At 36.1% G+C, this 25,824-nt stretch overlaps 1 protein-coding gene across 3 annotated transcripts in view; it reads left to right on the top strand.

The window, feature by feature from the left end:
- Tenm1 (teneurin transmembrane protein 1) overlaps window positions 1-25,824 on the top strand; it is a 570,621-nt gene that overhangs the window by 207,004 nt on the left and 337,793 nt on the right. For all 3 annotated transcript variants that reach the window (XM_050118835.1, XM_050118834.1, XM_050118833.1), the window contains exon 4: window positions 12,653-12,893. In XM_050118835.1, the coding sequence (XP_049974792.1) occupies window positions 12,653-12,893 (241 nt within the window). The remainder of the gene's footprint in view (window positions 1-12,652; window positions 12,894-25,824) is intronic.

The following is a 25,824-nucleotide window of genomic DNA, read 5'->3' as shown; positions in this document are numbered from 1 at the left end:
TTATGTGGTGGATAACATTGAAAGATTTTCATATGTTGAACCATCCCTGCATCTCTGGGATGAAGCCAACTTGATCATGATGGATAATTTTTCTAATGATTTTCACAAATTTTTTAGAGAAGAAACAGGAGTGAACAAGCCTTCATTAAGCCCACTGTGTGTGTAAGATCATTTTATCATTATATGAACATATGGATAAGAAAATCAGCTATTAAAATGGTTTATAAGTTCAGTATTTTGCCTATGTCCCTTCACTAGTCTATCCAACCCTTTCCTTCTCAAGAAGTCAAATTCAAATGTAGCTGAGAATTCCAGTATTAGAGGTGTTTCGGTCAATTTATTCTCATTTATCCTTCTTAAACCCATAAATTATCTGTGAATTTCAGGTCTCTCTTTTAACAAGAAATCACACAATGTTGGTATAAAATTATTTTTCCAAGAATCAGAATAAAAATAATCTTGCTCATTTGGGTGGGGAGTGTGTGTGTGTGTGTGTCTGTGTGTCTGTGTGTCTGTGTGTCTGTGTGTGTGTGTTTCAGTTAATCAGTGAAGCAAATTATTCTTTCAGATCTTGTGTCTCTGATTCTTACTGGGGATTATTGGCTGCATTGGTCTACAAGGTATAGAGAACAGAAACAAGGAACAGGGCTCAGTAAGTTTGTGGGTATGACGGAGCCAGCTCTCCGAGACTTTGGTGAATCCACCCATCTTTATTCCAGAGTATAGGAAATATATAGGATTGGAAAGCCTAGGGTCAAACCTTAATTTGCATTAAGTGGCATGGTCTTGTCATAAGGCTTCATATGTGTCAGCAGGCTCCTATATCAAAGCTCCTAGTATAAGTCTTAGTTATTTTTCAGTAGGGGAGGCTTTAGCAGGGATCTGTGCCAAGGGTCCAGCTAAAGATAAATCTGGCTTATAGGCATAGAGACAGTGTTTCGATAAGATCAGTCCTCCTGGGCCCAGGGACATTTTCCAGATAAAAGCAAGTAGAGAGCAGGAAGTCTCACTGGAGAGGGAGTTCCCACTTTGTAGAGCTTTGGAAAATGCTTCCAGGCCATGATAGACTGTGACCTCTGAGCAGCAAGGCCTTCCAATAAGATCTTCTGTATATTGTTATAACAGTATCCTTTCAATTACGCAGAATGGGAGCCTATCCCATGCCTGAATTCCTCTACACAACTCTGCTTACTATTGCTAACAGGTTCCCTTTATCCCTAAAATTGCGTTTAAGGTATAACTGTAGAGTACAGGAATGCTTCTCTCGCCAAATAGACAAGCGTGGATGATTGGGAATGGTATTTATAACCAGAATATTTGATTTCAGCTTTTAAGGAGTTTGTGTAAAAATAAAATCTTCTCTAGGCTTCCCTGGTCTCTGTATTTTGTTAATTTTCGTGAAGCTCATCTTTTTGTTATTATAACTTATGCTGTTTTTCTTTCTGCAACTGTTAATACACTATGCTCTCATTAATTAACATATGATAGCTTAAAATGTGTTTCTTAAAAGTTTAGAAATGGAGTACAGGGAAAGTGAGATGGAGCCACAGACACACCTGCACTATGAATTCATTTCTTCCTTTGCCATATTTATTTGACACTCTGGGGTTAGGCAAAGTAGAACCAAAGTTCTTGATTTGTGCTTTAATGTTCTAAATTCCATTTTAACAAATAACAGTGCAGTAATTTTTATGCATTGCTTTTTGAGCAAATATAAGATGACCATTTATAACAGTGCCATATAAATGAAGCCCTGAAAATGAAAACCATAAAATTCTAGAATATCTGTTATTAATGTATTAAACGATTCACTGACAAGTAATCCAGGACTTTCCATTAATTGCTTTTCAATAAGTAATGATCTTGGGTATTGAAAATAACTTATATACCTACATGTAACTTTAGCTTCAGTGTAAAGTAAATATTAAACATCCAGAGATAATTTTTGCTGTTATTTTATTTTATTGAGTCATTTTTCTCTGTTTCTCTCCCTTCCTCTTCCCTCCCCTCCAACCCTCTCCCATGGTCACCATGCTCTGAATTTACTCAGAAGATCTTGTCTTTTTCTACTTCCCATGTAGATTAGATCCATGTATGTCTCTCTTGGGGTTTTCGTCTAGGCTCTCTGGGATTGTGAACTGTAGGATGGTTTTTCTTTGCTTTGTGTCTAAAAGCCACTTATGAGTGAGTACATATAATATTTGTCTTTCTGGGTCTGGGTTACGCCACTCAATATGATGTTTTCTAACTCCATACATTTGCCTGCAAATTTCAACATGTCTTGTTTTTATGGTTTTTTTGTTTTTGTTTTTTGTTTTGTCCTGCAATGTAGTACTTCATTGTATAAAGGTACCACATTTTCCTTATCCATTCTTTGGTCAAAAAGGCATTTAAGTTGTTTCCAGGTTCTGGTTATGACAAACAATGCTGTTGTGAACATAGTTGAGCACATGTCCTTGTGGTACAATTGAACATCCTTTGGGTATATACCCAAAAGTGGTATTGCTGGGTCTTGAGTAAGGTTGCTTTCTAATTTTTTGAGAAATCAACATACTGACATCCAAAGGGGCTGTACCAGTTTGCACTCCCACCTGCAATGCAGGAGTGTTTCCTTTACCCCACATCCTCTCCAGCAGAACTTGTCACCAGTGTTTTTCATCTTGGCCATTCTTACAGGTGTAAGATGGAATCCCAGAGATAACTTTTATATTTTCTTTATGGTGTACTTCACTAGCTAAAAGTAGAATCCAAGGGATCAATATCATCATAAGGTAAAACATGACAATTATCTATGTCATGTTTTATGGTATATACTGGATGATAGAATTTCTGTTAAGAACACTCCACACTTATTTTAATTGTTATTCTCATATGTTAATATACAAAGACATTTGAAATCCCAAACTATACAATAAATCATGGTTCTTTACAATTCTACTTACATTAAGGATAATTTCTTTTGAGAACACATAGTTTGGCTCCAGTGGACATGCTGAAATAGATAAGGGAACCCCAAGAGGCTTCAGCCCTACACAGAGAACGACAGGAAACTGAGGAGTGCTGTGAGTTGGAGAAATAGTCTTCTCCAGGAAAAGCACGCCAACTGGTTATCCGACACTAAATGGTCAGCCCTGAAAGCATACATACAAGTAACATTTCGTAGACTGGGCAGATTATATTTAGTTATACATATGCAAGTAACAACAGTTAAAATAAAAGGATGGCATGAATTTGAAAGAGAAAAATAATAGGAAGGCTTGGAAGGAAGGAAGAAATATTACAATAAAAACAAAAGAAAAAGTCTAAAAAGCATATAGAATTGCCAGTTTGGAGAAATGGTGTGAAGGCTCAACAGCCAAGTCTTCTAGCAGTAAAGTAAAAATGGTGGGTGCCCTTTGGCAAGTACAGAAAGTTAAGTGAACAACACTTCTCTCACTTCCTGTGTGTTTCTAGAATTTGGTTTTATTCAGATATCAGATGGGTTTTTTTTGATCTCGGGAAAGATAGCTTAGTGGCAAAAAAGAATCAATGTTTGTCTAACCCAGTTATGGCAATTTATTCATATATTTGTATTTTCTACTGTTGGTCTGGGATGGTCAAATACCAGAGAACATTCTGATGAAATTTTTAGGAAATATTTTCTTTACAGTAAAAAGAAATGAAAATCAAAACAAACAAACAAAAAGAGTACTTGTGGCTCTTAAGGTCCACATCAGACACCTTTCAATCTGAAGAAATGTTTTATCCTGTTCCATATATACACATTTCCACATACACACATGCATACACACACACACATGCACACATACAAACACATACACACTAAAGTAAATCTTTAAATTATCAAATTAGTCTGAAAATATAAGCAAAGATATAGTCTATATTTTTACAACCAAGAAAATTATGTAATTTCACTGCTTCAGTAATTTAAGCATAACATTTCCTACTAGAGCTCTCTCCTTTCTCTTGTTTGTAAAGTCCTACTTTCCTCCTCTTAATCTGAATTGGAGAGTTGATTGACTTAGCTAACAAGCCACTTATAGGCAGAAATATTGACTATTATGCTTAAGATTGGGTAATTTCACTATGTAAAGGCAATCCGGTGCACAACACAGCAAAGGCAGGGAAAATTGAACTGTGGGCATGCTGCTTTGTGGAGTTTTCACTGACGTTTTCTTGTTAAGCCTGTCAGACAACAGGAAAGGAGCTGATTGAGAATTAGAAACTAGACTTTCTGGAGGTTTAGCTCTTGGTTTGAAGTAAGCACAAGAAAGCCTAGAGTACAAATACAAGTTTCAACATAATCATTTTCAGATGATGGGAGGTATTTCAACACTGACCTTCGCTTCTGGTGGTTTTGACAAAGACCCACACACAACTAACTAACAAAAATTAGCAATGAATATTATCTTACTTGATTGTTTAATGAAAGGCTCATCCATAGTCTTCAAAGAGATATGCTTTACAATGGTGTCAGAGGGCTGTGGGAGCACGGAGAGTTTGCCAATCCAGAACCGAATTGAACTCATTGTAATTTATTGGTAGCCTATCCCGAGAGGTTCTGTGACACCTCTCCAGTCATCTGCTCAATTGTGAATTCTTCTCTTTCTTCCTCCTGTCTCTTTCTGATCTTGTATGCATCTGCATCATACACATGCCCGTACAAATAAATAAATATTAGCATTTTTGAAATTATAATACAATTATATTTCTCCCTTTTCTTTTCTCTCTCTGAACCATCCCATACCTGCTCTTTCAAATTTATGGTCTGTTGCTTTATTTAGTTGTTTTGTGTACTTTTTTATATCTGTTAAATTAAAGCCTCTTGGACTTCTACTCATCCACTTTGGCATGTCATAGGTCAGCTCTTAAATACATTTTATTTTTCTTTCCCAAATATTGGTTTACTAAACAGGCAAATCTAATTTTATTAAAAACTATAGGTACAACAGGGACTGGAGAGATAATTTGGCAGTTAAGACCTGTTTCAGAGGACCCATGTTTAGTTTCTATTGCAACATGGTTGCTCACAACCATCTGTCACTTCAGTTCCAAAGGATCTGACACTCTCTTCTTTTTGCTGTAGGCACCAGGCACACAAATGGTGCACAGATGTACATCCAGGAGAGATACCAATATACATAAAATAAAAATAATTAACTTATAAAGACAAAATTATAGTTGCATTTATATTAAAGAATTATTCTTCCATCTGGGGAAGGGATAACCTATGCTTGTTTACTCTCTTCCCTTCAAAAAAACCAAATTTTTCATCTTTTCAATCTTTGATCAAGTTTACTCTATTTATTAGTAAGGACGGAGTAGCATGCATTTTCATAAAAAGATAAGATATTGTATATAATGCTATTTATGGAAATTTTTTAAATTGCCCTTGATTTTCCTAACTTGCTTGCAAGTTTTTTGGTAAATCTCTTTCCTTGTTTTTTTTTTTTTATTTAAAAAATTTCCGCCTCCTCCCTGCCTCCCATTTCTCTTCCCCTTCCCCCACTCCTCTCCCCCTACCTCACACTCCCTTTGCTTGGCCCGCGCAAAAGGCATCCCCTGCCCCATGTGTCTTCCCAGGCAAGGCAGCCAGACACTGTACCAACACTGATCCCCCTACCCCCTACTCCCTTTCCCCTCCCTCCACTCCTTTCCCCCTCCCTCTCCAGTCCAAAGAGCAGTCAGCATTGTGTTATTTGAATGTATAAAAAGGTAGAGAGAAATGACTGTTCTTCACGAGGACCTGGTTGAATGCCCAGTGTCTACATATCAGCTCACAACTGTCTGTTACTCAAGATCTGACACCCTCATACAGACATACATGCTGGCAAAACACCACTGCACATAAAAATAAATAAATAATTTAAAAACTATACTACCACTCTTACTAAGCACCTTCTTTAATATGTCACTAGTTTTTCTCTTAGGGGGGTATTGCACTGAGTACTAGTTCTTCTGTTTAACATGACAAAATACAGGACAGAAACAACTTAGGAAGGGATTATTCTATTTTATAGGTCCGAGGATACAGACTCTTAACATGACAAGGAAGGCATAGCAGTACAAGTAGAAAGTGGCTTGGCACGTTGCTTCTACTGACAGGAATTATAGGAAAATGTATAATTTAGCACAACTCCCTTCTACCTTTTCATTAAATACATAGTCTAAGTCTAGGAAATGGTGCCACCTACAGTTAGGGGTGGTTCTTCATTTAATAACTAATATAGATAACTCCATACAGTTAGCCACTGGCTTGTCTTTTCCACAATTCTAGAACTTGTCGAGCTGATAACTGTCACTAGCCATCACATTCTCCAACATAATTTTTCATATTTTCTCACATATGTAATTTTCATAGTATCATGAATTTTAGAAATGAATATAATACCTTGTAGCAGAACTCACTGCATATGTTAATGAAATGTGAGAAACAATACATCCAAGTAGACATACTGTAATTTCTGCTGAAAGTTTTACCTAGCAATGACTCATATTAAACATTGTCTGCAAAATGGGAAGGGGAAGATGCATGCTGCCTTCTTTCTCACTTACCTTTTGGAGAAAAAGTAAGTGCTGTTTTTACAGCATATACTCCTACCAACAACTCTGCCACAACTAAAATACCTTAGATCTACAGTTTGAAGAAATTTCCCCACTGAGATATTATTTTACCAAGTTATTTTGGGACCTTAGAACTGAAATTGGTTCATTTCTAAGTATATTATGTGAATTAGACTTTGCCACCCAAAAACTTACTTTACTTTCAGAAAAGCTTTAGAAGTATGTCTGGATATTGATATTTGCGTAACCATCTCCCCACCCCACCACCCATTTTGCATCTTTTTCTTGAAGACTGGACTACCAAAAGCATTTGAAAGTGAGTGCATGAGACTCCAAAGCTGCTGGAATTAGTGCTCTAACGCTCATGACACTGAACACTAATGTATTTTTCATTACTGTTTAATGTTGGGAAATCCCATTTCACAGAGACCAAGGATTAAATTGCTTCATTTGGAGGGAACAAGTGCATTCCCTGTCTTTTTCCTGAGATAAAAGAAAAAGAAGACGAACAAATCTGAGATCATTTGCATTTCTTAAGGGTTAAGGCTTGCATACAGTCTACTAAGAACAATATTTCAATACTTTGAAAACATTTAAAAATATTAACATTAGAAAGTCTCTGCATATGAAATACTAGAATAAAAATAATAATAAAATTGATTAATGTACATATTTATATCACTAAAATATGCATATTTAACTGTAAGTATATATACATGTATTAACATATACATATATTTTAAATGTGATTTACTTTGCAATTCTACCTACAGCAGAAGTATTATATCATTATTGCATTTTTAATTAAATATGGTTTCATCACTATTCATAATATGCTATTTACAAGCATTTGAAGGAAATTCTGCAAACAATAAAACTAAATGATTATGAGTGATTTTCCTTTTAACAATACTACTGGATGATAGCTTTATTTTGAATAACTTTTAAAAAATAGATAGCTGTGGATATCATGTGTCTGTTTGGAGGTGTTCTAGTCATGAGCTCTGTAGGAGGAAGCCACTTGTTGGTTCTGGCTTCTCATCCCCGAAATAATTACATAGAAATTGTATTAATTAAATCACGGCTTGACCCATTAGCTCTAGCTTCTTGTTGGCTAACTCTTATATTAATTTAACCCATTTCAATTAATCTGTATATCACCATGTGGCTGTGGCTTACTGGGTAAAGTTCCAAGTGTCTGTCTCTGGTGGCTCCATGGCTTCTCTCTGACTCCTCCCTTTTTTCTCCCAGCATTCATTCTAGTACTCTCCACCGAACTCTGCTCCACCCTGCCCTACTCTGCTATGGGCTCAAAGCAGTTCTCTTTATTCATTAATGGTAATCACAGCATACAGAGGGAATTCCCACATCAGAGCTCTAAAATAGATCTTTTTCTGACTATGGAAAACCACCATGACTTCTCTTTTCTTTACATCATTAAATACTTTCTTACAGGTAATTTTGGATGCCAAACCTGTGCCATGTCAATATTACTATTGACATATTGTGGGAGCATTATTTAAAATGCCTCCTTTCAGGTAGTATTGTTCTTCCCCAGAGTCCTAAAAAAATACTTTCAAGGAAGAAACATGTCTATCTATGAACAATCAACTAGATATTCAGTAGATGCATCAGAATGATACCCAAAGAAAACACTCAAGGAAATTCTTTGTGTCCAATGAATGAATCAAAATCATTTCTATCAAGTAAATCTTTGGGACCTCGCTTTATAACAAAAGTGTACTAAACACTTTATGATATATAAAAGAAGCAGAAAATGACACTTCACTGTAGATGGAAGTTTCTGTCCTACCCAGTCCCACAGCCATTCAGTTCTAAAGAAAGACACAGAGGCTTATAAGCTATAAACTGTTTGGCATATTAGCTCAAGAATATTATTAACTAGCTCTTCCAACTTAAATTAACCCATAATTCTTGTTTATGTTTAGACACATGGCTTGGTACCTTTTATCACTGAGGCATTCTCATCTTGCTTCCTCTGTATATGGGTTGTGACTGTATCTCTGCCTTCCCTCTTCCAAAAATTCCCCTAGTCTGGTTGTCTTGCCTATGGTACCTGCCTGGCTACTAGCCAATCAGTGTTTGATTAAACCTATATGAGTGACAGATCTTTACAGTGCACAAAACATTATCCCACAGCATTTCCCCTTTTTACTTTTTAAAAAGGAACCCTGAATCTAGTCTCCTTTGTTTAGTTTTTTTCTTGTCCGTTTCTATAACAACTTGTAACCAACATGCTAAACAAAGAGAAACATCCATAATCATGTTTTAGGAATGTGGGCATAGTTTTCTAGGCTACTTCCTGCTGATTGGAGACACTGATAATACTATGGGGACTCAAAAAATTTAGGATTATGGCTGAATCCTGACTGGAGTATTTTGTGAACCTGGATAATCTCAGCCATCAATCTTGAGACTACTCTGGATGTAAATCTCAGAGGAAACTGAAACATAGAGTAATCTGGGTTATCTACTCCTATTAGGGTTTTACAGGGAGTCTTCCTTGATCAAACCTTATTTTTCTTAATCTGAAATGAATCTATAGCATCTCATTTCCTGTGAAAACAAAAGTGAATCCTCTTATCAAAGTAGCATATCTTTTGTCTTAAATGTCGAAGTCAATGCATGTTCAAAATTTATAGATTGAATTAATCCTGTAGCATTTATAATCAAATGTCTTTTAGTAGCTGTTGCTCCTTCCTCAGCAGTCAAACAATTCCAAGACAACAATATCATACAATATCCAGATTCTCTGTGTATTTTCCATCTTTATGTGGCTTTTTATATACTCTATTTCTTTTTTTTGTATTTTTTTAATTTTGGGTTTTTTTTTTTTTTTTGAGACAGAGTTTCTCTGTGTATCTTTGATTCTCATATATCTTACTCTGTAGAACAGGCTGACCTTTAACTCACACAGATCTGCCTGCCTCTGTCTCCCAAGTACTGGAATTAAAGACATGCATCACCATGCCTGAGTACTCTATTTCTTTTCTAAGTACTTTCTCTATCTTTTTTCTTTTCTTTCCCAAGCCTATGTATATTTTAAAACACACTGTATATCATTTAGAGGTTTTCTCTGAATCTGTCTTTATTGTACATCTCTATGTTTTTCTGACCACATGAGTCTTTAATCTGTTAAGCAATATGGCTAGTATTAAAGCTGCAGCTTTGGCAGTTGGCTCCACCCCATTCCTTAGCTTTGAGAGTCTAGCTTCATGGTGGCAGAAGCCATATTTATTTCCACAACTCTGCAGAGTTTTTAGATCCATGCCACAACCAAAATGCCTGATGCTAGCTGCTGCTTATAAACATCATTTAATTGCTTTGTGGCAGAACCTCTTAAAAGAGCTGCAAGGTTTTTTTTTNAAGCTTTCTTAATGTAGCCATGTCTCTACTTACCTTTAGCAAACAGAGTCTACTGAAGAAAAGACAGTTACCAAGAATCTGCACTTGACTCTGTTCTTGTCTGTCTAGAATCCCTTTTATTTTAAGCTTTTTCAGGCTTTATGTCAAAATTCTTGTCAAACATTTGGGCTACATTTGTGGTCCGAAGTTTCTATTACATCCAATCTAGCAGTCATTCAGTTCCTATGAAACACACAGAGGCTTATATTAATTATAAACTGGTTGGCTTATTAGCTCAGGATTATTATTAACTAGCTCCTACAACTTAAATTAACCCATAATTCTTGTCTATTTTTAGCCATATGGTTTGGTACCTTTTCTCATTAGGCCATTCTCAACTTGTTTCCTATGTGTCTGGCTGGTGAGTGGCCCTCTACCTTTCCTCTTCCCAGAATTCTCTTAGTCTGTTCTCCCTGCCTATACTTCCTGCCTGGGTACTGGCCAATCAGCTTTTTATAAACTAATATGAGTGACAAATCTTTACAGTATACAAAAGCATTATCCCATAGTAATTCACTAAAAAATGTATTTTTTATTATAAAAGACAAAACACATGGTCCATCAAATGAATGCCATGTTAGAAACCTCAAAGGCTAAACTTATATTAAGAACAGTAAATGTAAAAATTAGAAAAAAAAGAGTCACATTTAAATACTCATCAGCATATTTTCATCACCATTTATATTAGTCAAATTAGACAAAAAGGGATATTACATTGAATGTAATATCCATATTATAAGTGAATGGGTCAAGTTTCAGAATGAAAGAAATTGAACCCCAAGCCAAGTTTACCATTCTTCCAAATTCTATGCTCTTTTACTTTCCATTCTGTGTTTTAGAATTTACATTAGTTTAAGAGGAAGCAGACACATAAACATAGGTGAAAATTCAGAAAATTCAGAAGATTCTGTGCCTGAGAATCTTAAGGAGAAAATTTTATTATTTGTACTAAGGCACTGGCAGAGTCATATGCAAGTTCTATTCATGGTGAAACTATCAGTTTGCTTTGGTTCCTAAACAAATTTCACATCTGTAAAATGGTCTTTTGTGTCTTAGAACTTTATGCTTCCTTGGGTTCAAACAATGCAAAACATATTTCTGTCTATGTGAGTATGAATACAAAATTTAAAAATATTAATGAAATGTTAAATACTACTGATGACATTTTAGGGGTTATTGGATTTGGGCTAAACATGGAGTACAGGGGTGATTTAGGAAATTACCAGAGTGTTTTAAATATATAAGGATAGCTGAACACCTAATAGAATCTGTAAATAAAATAATTACCATTCCTTACCATATCTGTCTTTTGTCTTTCATACTTTTATAAATCGAGTTTATTTAAAGGGGAAGCCACCTGTACTAGAAAAATCCAGCCAATAATTTATCATGGTCTTTGCTCCTGAGATAGTAATGTCATGTTTTTTGGTGTTTTTTTTTTTGTTTTGTTTTTTGTTTTGTTTTGGAAAAGCAAGCCAGTGTCTTTAAAATTCATGTCTGAAATGAAAAGACTGAAAGAAGTAATTTTTCCCTCTGATCATTAACTGCAAAGTGGGCCTCAGAACACACCAGCTGAGCCCTCTGTTAGACATTGAAAGCCTCTGGCATTTTTCTGCTTTCCAACTCTGTCATTGGGGAGGTGGGACAAAGCCATGCCGTCTACAAAGTTTATCCAGAACGTGCTGGTGTTACAAGCAATCACTTGATGCCTATTATGCTTCTCCTGTGGAAGAGAGGTGGCTATCTGCAACAATAGTGATTTCTTTTCAAAGGGCCTTAATTGGGGTATTTCTTCTGGGCCAGATCCTAACTAACTGTGTTGATATGTGCCTGGGAGTACAGCAGTGGAAAAAGCCCCAACAATAGCAACATCGGGAGTCTGAGGACTGCTGTCCCTATTTGCCCCCTGTGCAAACAAGCAGGAAAAAGTTTCCCCACTGTTGCCTAACCTACTGTTAACTTGGCAGGATTCCTAAAATGATGTGAAAAAAGGCAAGGTGTGCAGACTTTTCTCTGCATGGCTGTGGAAATGCTTAGAGTAACCAGAACAATGTCCTCTTAGCCTGCCTTTTACAAGCAGCACTCTGTGGTGTTGGACTGGTGTAGAGATTAGTTTCATGCAGTTGAGTTACACACTTGTGAGCTATTTTTCTGAAGTATGGATTTACTTCTGTGTAGGCAGCTAGCATCCTTTCCTGAGGTAAGTCAGAAGGTGGCCTTATATTTTTATTTGAAGTGCTGAATGATTTTCCTCGCAATGAATTTGTGCCTCTCACTGGTATTTTCTGAAGTGAGATGTTATTTTGCAACTGATGAAAATCAGCTCACTTCTGTTCTGTAGTCTTATATCTCGTTGATGATTTATTTGTTCAGTAGCAAAAACTATGACAAATTGTGTGAGGCGGATTCATTACTTTTAGCTGGTATATTCCTGAAGAATTTACATGTAAATGCAACTGTGAATGTTTTACATTTCATAAGCTTGCTGCACGTGCTTTTGTAAGTTAAGTGACTTTTTTTTTTTTACAGATAGACTGAACTTCAAATTCCTTCCTCCCTCCTCACAGGTTATATTATCTGAAATCCTAGTAAGTCTGTCATGCTGTGTTCTCAAAGTAGGAGAGTAAGTCTTTATTTGCTTTTTTTCTTCTTTCCCTTTTAGACATGCAAAGCAGCCCACACAACCAGTTCACCTTCAGACCCCTCCCACCACCACCACCTCCTCCACATGCCTGCACCTGTGCCAGGAAGCCGCCTCCTACAGTGGACTCTCTTCAAAGAAGATCAATGACTACCCGCAGTCAGCCAAGCCCAGCTGCTCCTGCTCCTCCAACCAGCACACAGGATTCAGTTCATCTGCATAACAGCTGGGTCTTGAACAGCAACATACCGCTGGAGACCAGGTACTTAAGCTATTCCTGATGACACTGAACTTGAATATTGACAGTTCCTGATAGTAGGAACTCCTTTCACCATGGTTGTCTGCGGAAAAACACAAATATGAACCACTATACACAATCAGGTGCATCAGTAAAAGGGCAGATCTCATCCCAGACAGGAAACAGTGATTCAGGCACACTCACAGACATGGACCATAGCACATGTATGAGTCATCATGAAATAACAGATATATAAATACCTCATTTTCAGATACGGCCAAAAATAAAAGGAAGCAATGATCTGAGTTGTCACTATAGCCTCAATATGAAAATCAATTGTGTTGTATTTCAAGAAAGGAGAGAGGGGGAGGAAGGGAGGGAGGGAGAGAGAAGAGAAGAGAGAGGGAGGAGAGAGGAGAGAAGAGAGAGGGAAGGAAGGAAGGGAGGAAGGAGAGAAAACAGTTGGAAGAATAGTGGCCATTGACATGTTCTTTATTATAAAATCACTTGAAAAGGAAAGTACCTTCTAATAGTTCAGAAAAGATTTGCCTTATGAAGGGAAACTGCATATGTACCTTGAAAATTGTATTCAAGTAGCATGACATTTTGAAGGACTGTTTTTGTGTCATGTCACACATTTGGGTTTCTGAATTCACTACATAAGTTTTTATTGTGAATAAAGTTCTATTTCTCTACCATTCTAGGTCCTTAGACTATGAAATAATCAGCACTAGATAGGATTAAGTGAGAAATCGCTCACTATTTCCCATCATCCTTTCTTTTCAAATTAGTTTTTTGAGATGGTAGTAAATCTCAGGGATGGAGCACTTGCCTGGAGTTCAGAAGACCCTGAATTCAATCTTCATCACCACCCAAATGTTACTTTCTATTAACATACCAAAACATAAACTAGTAAAGCAGAAAGAGCACTCTGTTGTCAAATTCCAGAAGTTCCTGCTGACTTCTCTATGTCTTAATCATTTTAGAAAGACAAATTTATATAAACAATGTTCAGAATATATCAGTCAATAAACAATGTCTGGCATGAACTTGTATCCCAATATCCTCTGGGAATTGTAACTGAAAGGGAGTGACTAATAAACTCACATTATGAGGCTTTCCTTTCTAGTAGCATATTAAATTAGAGGGCATCAGCGAGGATCACTACTTCCACTGAAAGTGCTGTGTCCCAAATCCAGAAAACTGTATCATTCATCATTTACTAGAATAAAAAGGTTTGTAAGCCCCCTTTTTTTCTGATCCCTTCCAATGGGACATGCAACAATAGCAGTCAGGATCTGTGGTGAAGACAGCACATTCAGAATAGTACTAATGATAAGGTTTGTGCATTGTTCTTTTTTATTGAAAATTTCATAGAGGCATATAATGTATTTTGATAAAAATCAGCCCTTTATTCCATCCCCATTCCTTTCCTTATCCCCATACCTCTTGTTCTTCTTCTTCTTTTGTTGTAATTGGAGGGAGGAAGTCTATAAAGTGAGAGAAGCAATGAATAATGGGAATCTACAGGGGTAGGAGTGATAGCTGAACATTTAAGAGCTAATCTTCCAGGATATTCTTCCAGTAGACCTCAGTTTAACTCCTAACATGACTTGCCACAACCATCTAACTTTAGCCCTTGGAGATCTGACACCATCTTTTGCTCTCATTGGGCACCAGACATGCACATAGTACATAGACATACGTGTAGGGTAAAACACTCATAAACCTAAAATAAAAATAATAAATTAAAGAAATTGAAGAAAAATGTAAATATTCATAGTTTTGAAAGAGAGGTTACTCCCTCATTTTTCTTTTGACTAGTCTGTGGGGCTAAGGAAACAGTGTGGATAACTAGCTTTTCTGTCGAGCAAACACAGTCCCTTCTTCTAGGAAGACAAATAACAGGAAATCTGGAAGGAGGATGGAGATAGGCTCAGGCAAATTTAGAGAAAACTATTCTTATTTGAAATGTACATCTAGGCATGTTTGTACAAATTGCACCCACGGACCTTCTGTATCCGTGCAAGGAATGTATTAATTGGTCTCAGCTTCCTACGATGTAGAGACAAACATAAGTTTTCATGTGAGACTGCGGAGAGAGCCTTTTTAGCCCATTTGAAAATATATTCAGCATCAGAAACATCAAATTGAAAATACCTACAAACCTTATTGGCCTGATTAACTAGAACTTTTCAAATTTATTCTTGAAAAATACCTATTTCATACTTAGTCAATAAAAAGTAAGAATGAGTGCATAGTAACTTATGGACAAACTAAATAATAGGACCTCTTAGAGCCTTAGCTTCCTCATTTGTAAAATTAAGTACAAAATGTCTTCCAGACTTAGGAGCAAGCACTTAGGTCCTGTCCTCCATGCCAAGGATGTTCCCAAAAGTGCCTATCATGATCATGTGTTAAAAAGAACAAACTAATATATTATGAAGTGCCTGTGCATTGTGAAACACTTTGCACATTGAAAGGTGACATTATTATCTCTACTAAGTGGTCACCTGTGTCTTTTTATATATCTCCAGTAAGGGAATTGACTAATAACTGAAATATTTTATTCTACCTCAAACAACTGCTTGAAGATTCCTATTGAACCCAAATCTGCTACTTCTATTATGCCCTCAATTATCCCCTAAGTTTAGAGGCTCACCAAATAAAGACCCCTCTATCACTTCTCATTATTTATGACTATGATATGTTAAGCTAAGTGATTCCCCAATTACTTTCCATATTCCTCAAATTTCTGGATTTCAACCTCCATTCTTGATAACTTTCTTTAAAGCACAACCCACTTTGCCCAAACTGCTCTAGGAATGTAGTCTAAAGCTCAGTGTAGCTCAAGTCTTACCAGCTCCTTTGGCTTCAAGTTGCAGAGATTCATCATATTTCCCTGAAAAGCACACATTTTCAATTGATCTTAGTCCCTGAAAACTCAAGAAACTCTAGTCAAGACCCAAAGAAAAGTCAAAGTTTATAGACATAGATTTTGGACGTTAAAAGACAGGGAAAAGTTATATGTTGTTACTCCATTCTTTGTCCAATAGCTTGTTCTTGCCAATGACTCAATGTTTCTTTTGCCTACCACAGTATCTGCTTACACCTTTGCTAACTGCTTCATTTCATTTTGGCACTAGGTTCCAAAGCCTGTAAAGGGGAATTTGATTAGCCTACTTCATCTCTTATGTACCTCAGTTTAAGCTTTTAAGCAAACCATCCCAGTCATTCTCTCATTCCACTGAGTCCAGAGCCAAGAAGAAATCCATGTGGTTAAAAGATTAAAAATTTTTGGACACCAACCTGGCATTTGACAGTCTTTCTCATAATTCCTCCTAAGACTGCTTGGTAGGAAAGACCTGGGAGCCTACAGGATGCCCCTTATATAGGATTCTTAACAGTCACCTAGACTCACATAACCAGGGATATATGCTATGGCCAACAATCATTTATCTCCCTTATTTTACTATGATTTTGGCCGATACGTTCTACTCCAATGTCACCAAGTTTGATGGATATATTACACTGTTGATACATGTTAACAACACTAGTAACTATGGCTCTAAGTCTTTTTTAATAAAGTCTAAGGCTAGGCCATATTTTATATACTCTATAATTGAAACCTCTTAAATTATACATTTGAAAAGTGTGGCATTGCTAGACTAGATTTAGACCCTTGAACTGTCATAATTTGATTTCATCCTGATAGAATACGGAGTTGTAACAGAATCCTAATTCTACCACGCAAAGTAGATATTTTGCTGTCATGATAATATAAATCTGCAAGATGGTGAGATATTCATTGTCATTTTCACATAAGTCACTGATAAAATGTATATAGAGCCAGAATATGGTCAGAGCTTTCTGGCATACCACTGAAAACCTCTCTGCAAAGCTAGTTCTACTATCAGACAGCACAGTAGTACTAACATACAACCCACATTTCTGCATGTTATTTAGAGCCATATCATGCATGGGATCTTGTCAGATGGCTTGCTGACTGATACAGTGTGCCTACATTTTTTTTTGATCTATCAGTCTAATAACTGCTCAAATGAAGTATTTGCCTAACATGAATTCTTTTAGGTGCTTTATACTTTCTTCTCACAGTTTCTATTCTTACTTTTTTACTAAATGCTCAAACTTATTTTAATAGTTTGCTCTACCTTAATCTCATGATGATTTTTACTGTGCCCTGTCCGTTTTCAAAACTTAAGTTTATGTGTACTATCTCTAGTTTTCTGCCACCTTTCTTCTATGCCACAGTCTCTGGAATGGCCATAGAATACAATTCACAGAAATTCTCTCTCCTCTGGGGTAGAATATTAACATATTTAGAACACTCAAATGCCAATGTCCAGCTTCAGTGAGGTTCAGGTACCAAAAAGGAGGTGTGGATTGGTGGGGGAAAATAGGGACAAATGTACATATGAGGGTTCGGTCTCTCTCTCTCTCTCTCTCTCTCTCTCTCTCTCTCTCTCTCTCCCTCTCTCTCTTTCAGCCAAAAAGACTCTTTTTATTTATATATCATATTGACTACATAAATCAGTTGGCAAGCATCAGAGCCCTAGTTCTTTTTTACTTCCCCATTAAATGTCCAGGGTAAAAAGCAAAGTACAAAGCAGACAGTCTTATCTGAAACAGCATCTTTGGACAGCATCTGTCAAATCCGGAAGTTACAAGTTTCTCAGGGTCTTTCAAAGTATAGGACCTTCTATTTTTACAGCTTGTGTCTATGCTGGCTGTTCATATGGTTAAAATATGTTAGACAGTCTGAAATTATTTTTACCTTAACCAAGTTACATACAGAATCATTCTTTTTTTTCTAAAATGCAAGCTTTACAAAATATCTCATAATAAGCATTTAACTGGCCGATTACATTTTTCTGTTCCTTGGTTTTATACTAGGGGCCTATTATTTTCATTTGCTCCTAGAAAGGAAGATCTTTGTTTCTCATTCTTTTTCCATCAACCCATATCATTCTTATTTCCTCCATATAGGCTCCAGTAAAGGGTAATAGATATACTGTGACATCTTGTATCCAGAGCTGTGATGTGGGATTCCCCTCTGTATGCTGTGAATACCATTGATTATTAAATAAACTGTCTTGGCCTGTGATAAAGCAAAAGAACAGAGCTAGGTGGAGGAAACTAAACTGAATACTGGGAGAAAGAAGGCAGAGTCAGGAGAAGCCATGTAACCCTGCTGGAGACAGACAAACGAAATTATACCCGATAAGCCACAGCCTTGTTACAATACACAGGTTAATTGAAATGGGTTAAATTAATATGTAAGAGTTAGCCAATAAGAAACTACAGCTAATGGGCCAAGCAGTGATTTAATTGATACAGTTTCTGTGTTGTTATTTTGGGGCTGAGCAGCCAGGAACCAACAAGCAGCCTCCCTACAACAAAATGGCATCCAACATGAGGCTCCAAATGAAGACTGATGCTAAAAAGAAATCCCATATTAGCTCAGAATTGCGTATAATAAAGGGTTTATTTAGGGGCAGACTCACAGATCACACTCCTTACTCAAACGGGGAACAGAAACCAAATCCTGCTGCAGGAAGAGAGGACAAACATGTGCTTTACATCAACATATATAGTATAAGAGGCCACGCCCAAGTGGGAAGGTAGCTTAAAGGCTACTGGCTGTAGGAATTCCTACAGCAGAGCTGAGCAAGAAATCTCTCAGAATCTACCCTATTAGTACCACAGTCTTTGTATATGTATAAGCTTGTGTGTGTGTATGTGTGTGTGTGTGTGTATGTGAGAGAGAGAGAGAGAGAGAGAGAGAGAGAGAGAGAGAGAGAGAGAGAGATGCACATGCCAGAAGTCAAACTCAAGCATCATTTATCAGGTACCATCTACCTTGTTTTATAAAACAGGTTCTTCATTGGCCTGGAGTTTGTCAATATACTTAGTCTACCTGACCAGCACACACTGGGGATCTGCCTGTTTCTGCCTTCCCAGATCTCGGGTAACAAGTGCACACCAAGTTGCTTGGCTTTTATTTCATCTGTTTATTAAATTTTCATAGACTATATTTTGATCATATTCCTACTCCTCTCCAAAGTCCTCTCATACCCCCACCCAACTTCATGCTTTCTCATAATATTAAAAAAAACAGATCAACAAAAATAGTACACAAGAAACCATGGATTCTCTTTTATGTTGTCCAACTACTCTTGAGCATGAAGTTTGTGCATGAGTATGGTTGTTATCACCAGTGTCAGTCGACCAAAGAAAATTGAATTTTGTTCTTCTAGGAGCTATCAATTGCAAATAGCTGGCTTTTCTGTTAAACATGAGTACAGAAGATGGGATTTTGGTCCTTGGATTTCAATAGCATGCACATTATTAACTGAGTTGTCTTGCCAGGCTCACATACTTTTAATGAACCTTTGCCCAACTTACACTTTAATGTATGTTTCTTGATGTTTGTTTGCCATATATAGTGCATAGGCATTTTTTGGAAAGAGTGCTAGAAATCAAGAAAAGATTCTCTAACTTTTCACTCTGATAACAATTGTATATCTCTTTCTCTTTGTTCTTCTTACTTTATACATATTTTTAAAAATAAACCTTTGCTAAAATCCTTAGTATTTTCTTGAGTCTCAGACTCAGTTTGGACAAGAGCATTCTTGACATTACTTTAATTATATATTCTTATACCTTTGTATCTTTTGTTCTCATGCCCTTATTTAGGTACATGTCCTTCACAAGTTGAAACTAAATGGAGACACACAAGTTCCTATCATTAACAAATCTCCAATTTAAAGAGTCTTAGGATATGAAACCCTACCTACTGCACTTTAAAGAACTGTTTTCCTAAAGCCTAGGATTTTTGCTTTGTAATATGCATATTAACTCCAAGATAAAATAATTTCTTTCTCAAAAGCTTGCTATCACCTATAATCCAAAATTTCTCTGTATTTTAGTTGCTTCACTATATTTCATTTTCCCTCCCTTCTGGGATGTGCAGTCTCCAAGAAGACAAGTTGAGTTTGCTATATATTTGTGTTTAGGTAAATTATACAACTAATATGTGACCATAGAATTATAATTACTTCTGCTCACTGTACTTTTCTCTTATGGCATTTCTCTGTTGGTATTGAAAGTTAACAGGCATATTTTTATTCATCTGGACAAATGGCTCATTGTAGATGTTCTGATCCACTAGATATAAGGTATGTGCTTTTGTACATGTTATTCATCAACACCATGTTTCAGGCTTATCATCTGTACAATAAGGGTGATAGTAAAACCTATTTTATGAGGTTCATGAGGGTGTTGTGATAATTAAGTAAATTAAATTTTCAATATTCTTAGAGCAGCCATGAACCCAGGAAGTATTTGATAAATAGTAGTAATAATAGCTCCAATAATAATAACACAAGGACAAATTCTCCTTCTTATTCCTTTTCAATTTCTTTCTTCATCCAATTAAAAATGTTTCCCTCCTTACACTCATAATCTACCCCAAGTAAATGCATATGTTATTGTACTGCCTTTCCTGGCATGCTTTTGCATAAAATATATGCTAACATCACTGTATTCCAATCCTTAGAGCCATACTCCTTTTTTTGTGTTTTTATGACACAAACCTATGAGACCTAGTGAGACTACCTTGTCATCAATCTCCAGAACAGCTTTAGGATTACTACATGCCTTCTGTCATTCAGAGAAATAATACTCTAAATAGTCACTATACTCTGATTTGTATCCTACCATGAACTTTTCCTTTCTTGGCTATCAACCCTTTTACCTCCTCTTCTAGCCCATCCATTGGTAATGACAGTACTATATTTATAGGTGACCTTTCTTTTTAAACGAAAGAATGGGCACATTATCAAAATCAAAGAGACTTAATGATGTATTTAGGCATATGTGATTCAACATCCAAGACTAAGACACTGATGTTGTCACAGACCTAGATATATTACTAAATTCCACAGCCTCAGTTTCTCTAAGTGATACATGGAGAAATCACAGGCCTTACCTTGTGGGTTTGTCTTAAGATCCGAATGAAAATATATATGTAAAATATCTGCTCAGACCCAAGAACATAGAAAGTATCAAATAAATATTACCATTTTCAATTCAGTTTAAGATCCTGGCAGGAATAAGATAACAAGGATAAAAGTTCAGAGTCACTACAGTTCAGAAAGCCACATTAGCTTCAATCTGTTCTAAAACGTCAACTATCTACATGTATCTCTTAGTCTATGGCTTACTGAGCATGTCTTGCAGAGTATTCACTGGACACTTACTGATCCTGGTTCTCTGTGACTACTCCAAGGATCCCTATATTCTAGAACCTTATCTTCTAGTATTAGCCACAACAATATTAGCGAAAAGTGTAGCACTGTTACATGTGTACTGTTCTTGATCCTTATACATGCACTGCTTTAATACTTATATGAATACCCGTATTTGGGGTACTTTTAGTATATTATCCCCAATTGAGAAATCAAGAAATTAATAAACACCACAGAGGTAGGAACTAACAGTCTATGTAACGTTTTTAATTCAAGATATAGGTTTAGTATCTACATGTTTGACAATGCATGCTTCCTTTCTGTGGTAGTGACGATAAAACAAAATGAATAACAACTCCATAATACATAGTTATATGTATGTAATCCCAAAGCCAACATACTTTGAAGAAGCAGACCTAACCAAGGTGGGAATAGCAATGCTGAGGAAGCAACGTGGTAGATAGAAAAGAAAAATGGAAGCTTCTGTGAGAAAAAAAAAAACATAAAATTGTGTTATATCAAAAGATTTGGTGAAAACTGGAGGAAAAGGCATTCTAGAAGGAATCATCACACTTATACACCTGTACATTCATCAGTCAACTATTTAAGTTATCCTTAAACTGTTGTAGTAGGAACAGTGGGGCTGTGTCTTGCCACCCGGCTAACTTTACACCTGAAACTGTATTCTTTTAAACACTGTAAACTGTATTTACACGGAAACTGTATTCTTTTAAACACTGTTTGGCACATTATATCTAGCCTCTTCTCGGCTAACTCTCGCACCTGGACTAGCCCATTTCTAATAATGTGTGTAGCACCCCATGGTGCACTTACCGGGAAGATTCTAGTCTACGTCCATCCTGGGTCGGAGCTTCATCACGTCTGCCCCAGAGAGGAGAGCTATTGAGTCTGTCTGAGGTGTCTTACCTCACTTCCTCCCAGCATTCTGTTCTGCTTACTCCACCCACCTAAGGGATGGCCTATCAAATGGGCCAAGGCAGTTTGTTTATTACCAATGACCTTCCTCCATCATTAAACCTTCCCCTTCTTAACCATTTGGACCTATTTGGCCAAGGTGTCAGTGTTGTAGGAAAATGTGTTCCTTCTGATAATGATAAAAGGTAAACATTATGGAACCCCAAAAATATGCCTTTTAAGCTATGAACAAGAAATAGAAATTTTAGGCTGAAGTCCCTGCTGTATTTTCTTTCTTTATCAGGGTGTCAATACATAAGTATTCTGTAGACTACAGATTCTTTGTTGATTCGTTTCTTCTGTACACAGCCTATTTACGTCCTGTCAAATTAACCTCTGTATCAGTGTCATCATATGGCTTTGACCCTTTACCATTCTGATAAAAGCCTTCAAGAGTAGATTGTAGAAGCCACCAGATCTGGTGTTGAATTTCACTTTTTCATAGTAGGCTGAGGGCACATTGTGGAATTCTAAACCTCAGTTTTCTCATATTAAAAATAGGTTTCTAGCACTCACATCAACTGTGACAAGGCTTAATTTAGAATTCATATGTGATTTGCACTCTGCTTTTAGTTTTCTCTAGCTTTTCAAAATACCCCCTTTTTGCTTTCTTTTCTGTATGTTGATCAATCCTGTTCACACATTCTTTGAGTATATGTGGCCCACCCGATTTTAATATCTGACCAATCAGTCCTTATTTCTGTAGAGACAGCAAAAAGCTACCCACAGCCTTCAAAGCACTGGGACATTGCCTTCGGTTTCTCAAACTGTTTATGCAGCTTCTCCTTTAAGGAAAATTTTCAGTATTATTGTTTCTCTTAACTATGTTCTTTTGTGTCTCTCAAGTCAATCTTCTAACTTGGAGTATATAGTCGTTTACTCACTAGAATATTTAGTCAAGTACTAGATCAAGACCCCTGAAGTTTGTTTGACCTGTTCTTGGAAATGTAATTTATCTATTTCAAATGATTGTTATATATACCAACTTTGTTCATTCACCAAAATAATTCCTACTTAGATATTTGTTGTTAATTTTTTCAATGCTAGGGAGAGCATGCATTTAGGAAAAGAATGGCCACATCAGCTAGCAAAAGTGAACCAGAATTATGTGCAGGAGTCAGAAGGATAGTGGAAAAGTCTATCCTTTTATTTTTATCAAATGCTGACAGATGGTTGTTCCTTGGTATGATACAAACTGCCTTTATTGGCTTTCGGCCCATAGGGCACTTAAGTAGCTTGTACAGGGTTATTTTTTAAAAGAACAAAAACAATTGGTGCACAAGACACTGACTGGCAAAGACTAAAAGGAGAAATGAAATCTGTATGACTGATGCTTGCTATACTTTTAGACCTAGTGTCTGTATTGGGGAAATAAGAAACATTTGAAAGAAATGTTCATTAATGGTGATGGCAGTATTATAAATATCTATGAAATAATACCTCTTACATATTAACCCATAAAATAAGCTATCTAGCAGTAATTATATTTCTGTATTTTACAGTAGTACTAAAATCTACCTAAGATTTAGAAGTAGCATTTCCCCTTAGAATATTTGCAATAGAAAAATAGATTTACAGGAATAATTTTTTCCTCCAATAATGACTAAAGGAAAAAAGCTTGAAATGTACATATTCACTGCTTAAATTCAGCAATACCTCATGCTTTAATCCTTGAACAGCACTGGGTTTAGCCAAATCTATCTTCAGCCACAGATTTAAAGATTCATTTTAAGACAAGAAAATACTTCTGAGAACTAATCTAGGACCTATAAATCCTGTTTACTACACAAAAACAGGAATCAACCAATCTTTTCAGACTATAATAAATGATAAATATAGAATAAATTTAAATAAAGATAATTTTGTATTCACAATATATTCTTTAGATGTTGGAAACAAAGCTTTAGTAATATAAAACAACACATAGGAGTTCATTGTCACAACAATCTGTAGCACTTCTGTGATTTTTGTGTGTGTGTATTTTTGTGATAGTATTTTTAAGTATGCTTTTTAATAAAACATTCTCAGGTTCATCTCAAAATAAAACCATAAGTAAACATAATTTGTTATATGTTATAAGGAAAGGAATTTTTTATGAGATGAGAAGAAATCCAATTTTATATGGAGATTTATTTAGGAATCCAAGTGTAAATGTAAACAGGTGTTTTAGGGAATGGAAAATGAACTGATTGATGTAATATCTGAGCAAAATAACCCAAAATTAGAATGTAGAGAAGTCACTCTCTGACTTTTTGCCTTCCTTAACCATATATCATCATACTTTCCTACCAAATTCATTATTTAACCCAGAAATACAGGATTTTGAGCAAAAAAGAAACAGCCTTTAACAATTTTCCACTCCAAACTCAATTTATTATAATAATAAATATTTTCATTGTCATGTCAAGCTAATAGACACGTGTTTGACGTATTTTACTGAAAGTACGAAATATATTTGAATTGCTAGAAACTAATTTTCCTTTGGACTCATTTTTCTGCAGATGTTTATTTGTCTCTCTCTTTCTGTGTGTGTGTGTGTGTGTGTGTGTGTGTGTGTGCATGAATGTATGTGTTTGTGTTTCTGTATTTATCAAAGACATTGCACTCAACATCACCCATTGGGAGAAACCAGCTGGTTCTTTATTAATTCCACAACACAAAAGTGTTTGTCCTCTCAGAGTGAAAGATAAAATCGGGTTTAGTCGTCAGATCTTTGAACCATCTCTGCAAGAACTGTGAAGGCTTGATACTCAGTATTTCATTTAAGAGCTAGAAAGCTCAAAAAGAATTGCCCCCTTTGGCAAACAGATATGCAAATAAACAGTAACATCTGCTTCCCCATTCTATTAAAAAACACTTTGATGTTAGGGTATAAGAATGTGCATAACAAAAGTACTTTAAATGAAAAACAACAGTTCATTATAAATACTATGATGGATTAAATGCAGTATAGATGCCTTTCAACAATTTCATCAGATAATTATTGTTTGTCTACCGTGTTACAGCACTATTCTAGTGGGACTCCGGTGGCAACAAAGAAAAAAAAATAAAAGAAAACCCTACCTTCAATGATCTTATATTCTTGTTGAAAATACAGTCTTTTCTCATAGAGAGACAAATAATAATACAGGACTTGTGAACTAAATGGATGTGATCTGGAAGAAGAAATATTTTAACTTTGTTTTCCTTTACTGGTGTTCACACTTGCCTCTTTCAAACAGTTAAGAAAAGCACTTATACTGGTTAATTTGTAAAAAGCCAAAATGCATTACTCATAACTGTGGAGCTTTGGAGATCTAGGATTAAGGCACAAGTGAGTAGTGTCTGGTGATGGTGTGGCCTTCATAGATGGCATATGCTGTTATGTCCTTTCATGGTAGCAGTGGGCTATCAGGTTCTCCTGACTCTCTTTTGTAAGGACACTAATGCTATTCTTGACCCAACAATTGTCCAAATATCACACCTTTTATTCCCAACACATTGGACATTTGAATTTAACACACAAATTATAAAGGGATTAACACATTCAGACCATATCAATTTTCTTACCTCAACTTTCATATAAAAATTCTTTATCTGTGTTTTTATAGTATTCTGTGGGAGTAGTGGCACATACCTTTAGTCCCAGCACTTGAGGGGTAGAGACAGGTAGATCTCTGTGAGCTAAAGGCTAACCTGGTCTACATAGCAAGTTTCAGGCCACCAAAAAT

The sequence above is a fragment of the Alexandromys fortis genome, unplaced genomic scaffold, assembly GCF_014885135.2.
Source record: "Alexandromys fortis isolate MF-2015 unplaced genomic scaffold, M_Fortis_MF-2015_v1.1 scaffold_114, whole genome shotgun sequence".
Lineage (NCBI taxonomy): Eukaryota > Metazoa > Chordata > Mammalia > Rodentia > Cricetidae > Alexandromys > Alexandromys fortis.
This window is presented reverse-complemented; position numbering and strand designations above follow the sequence as displayed.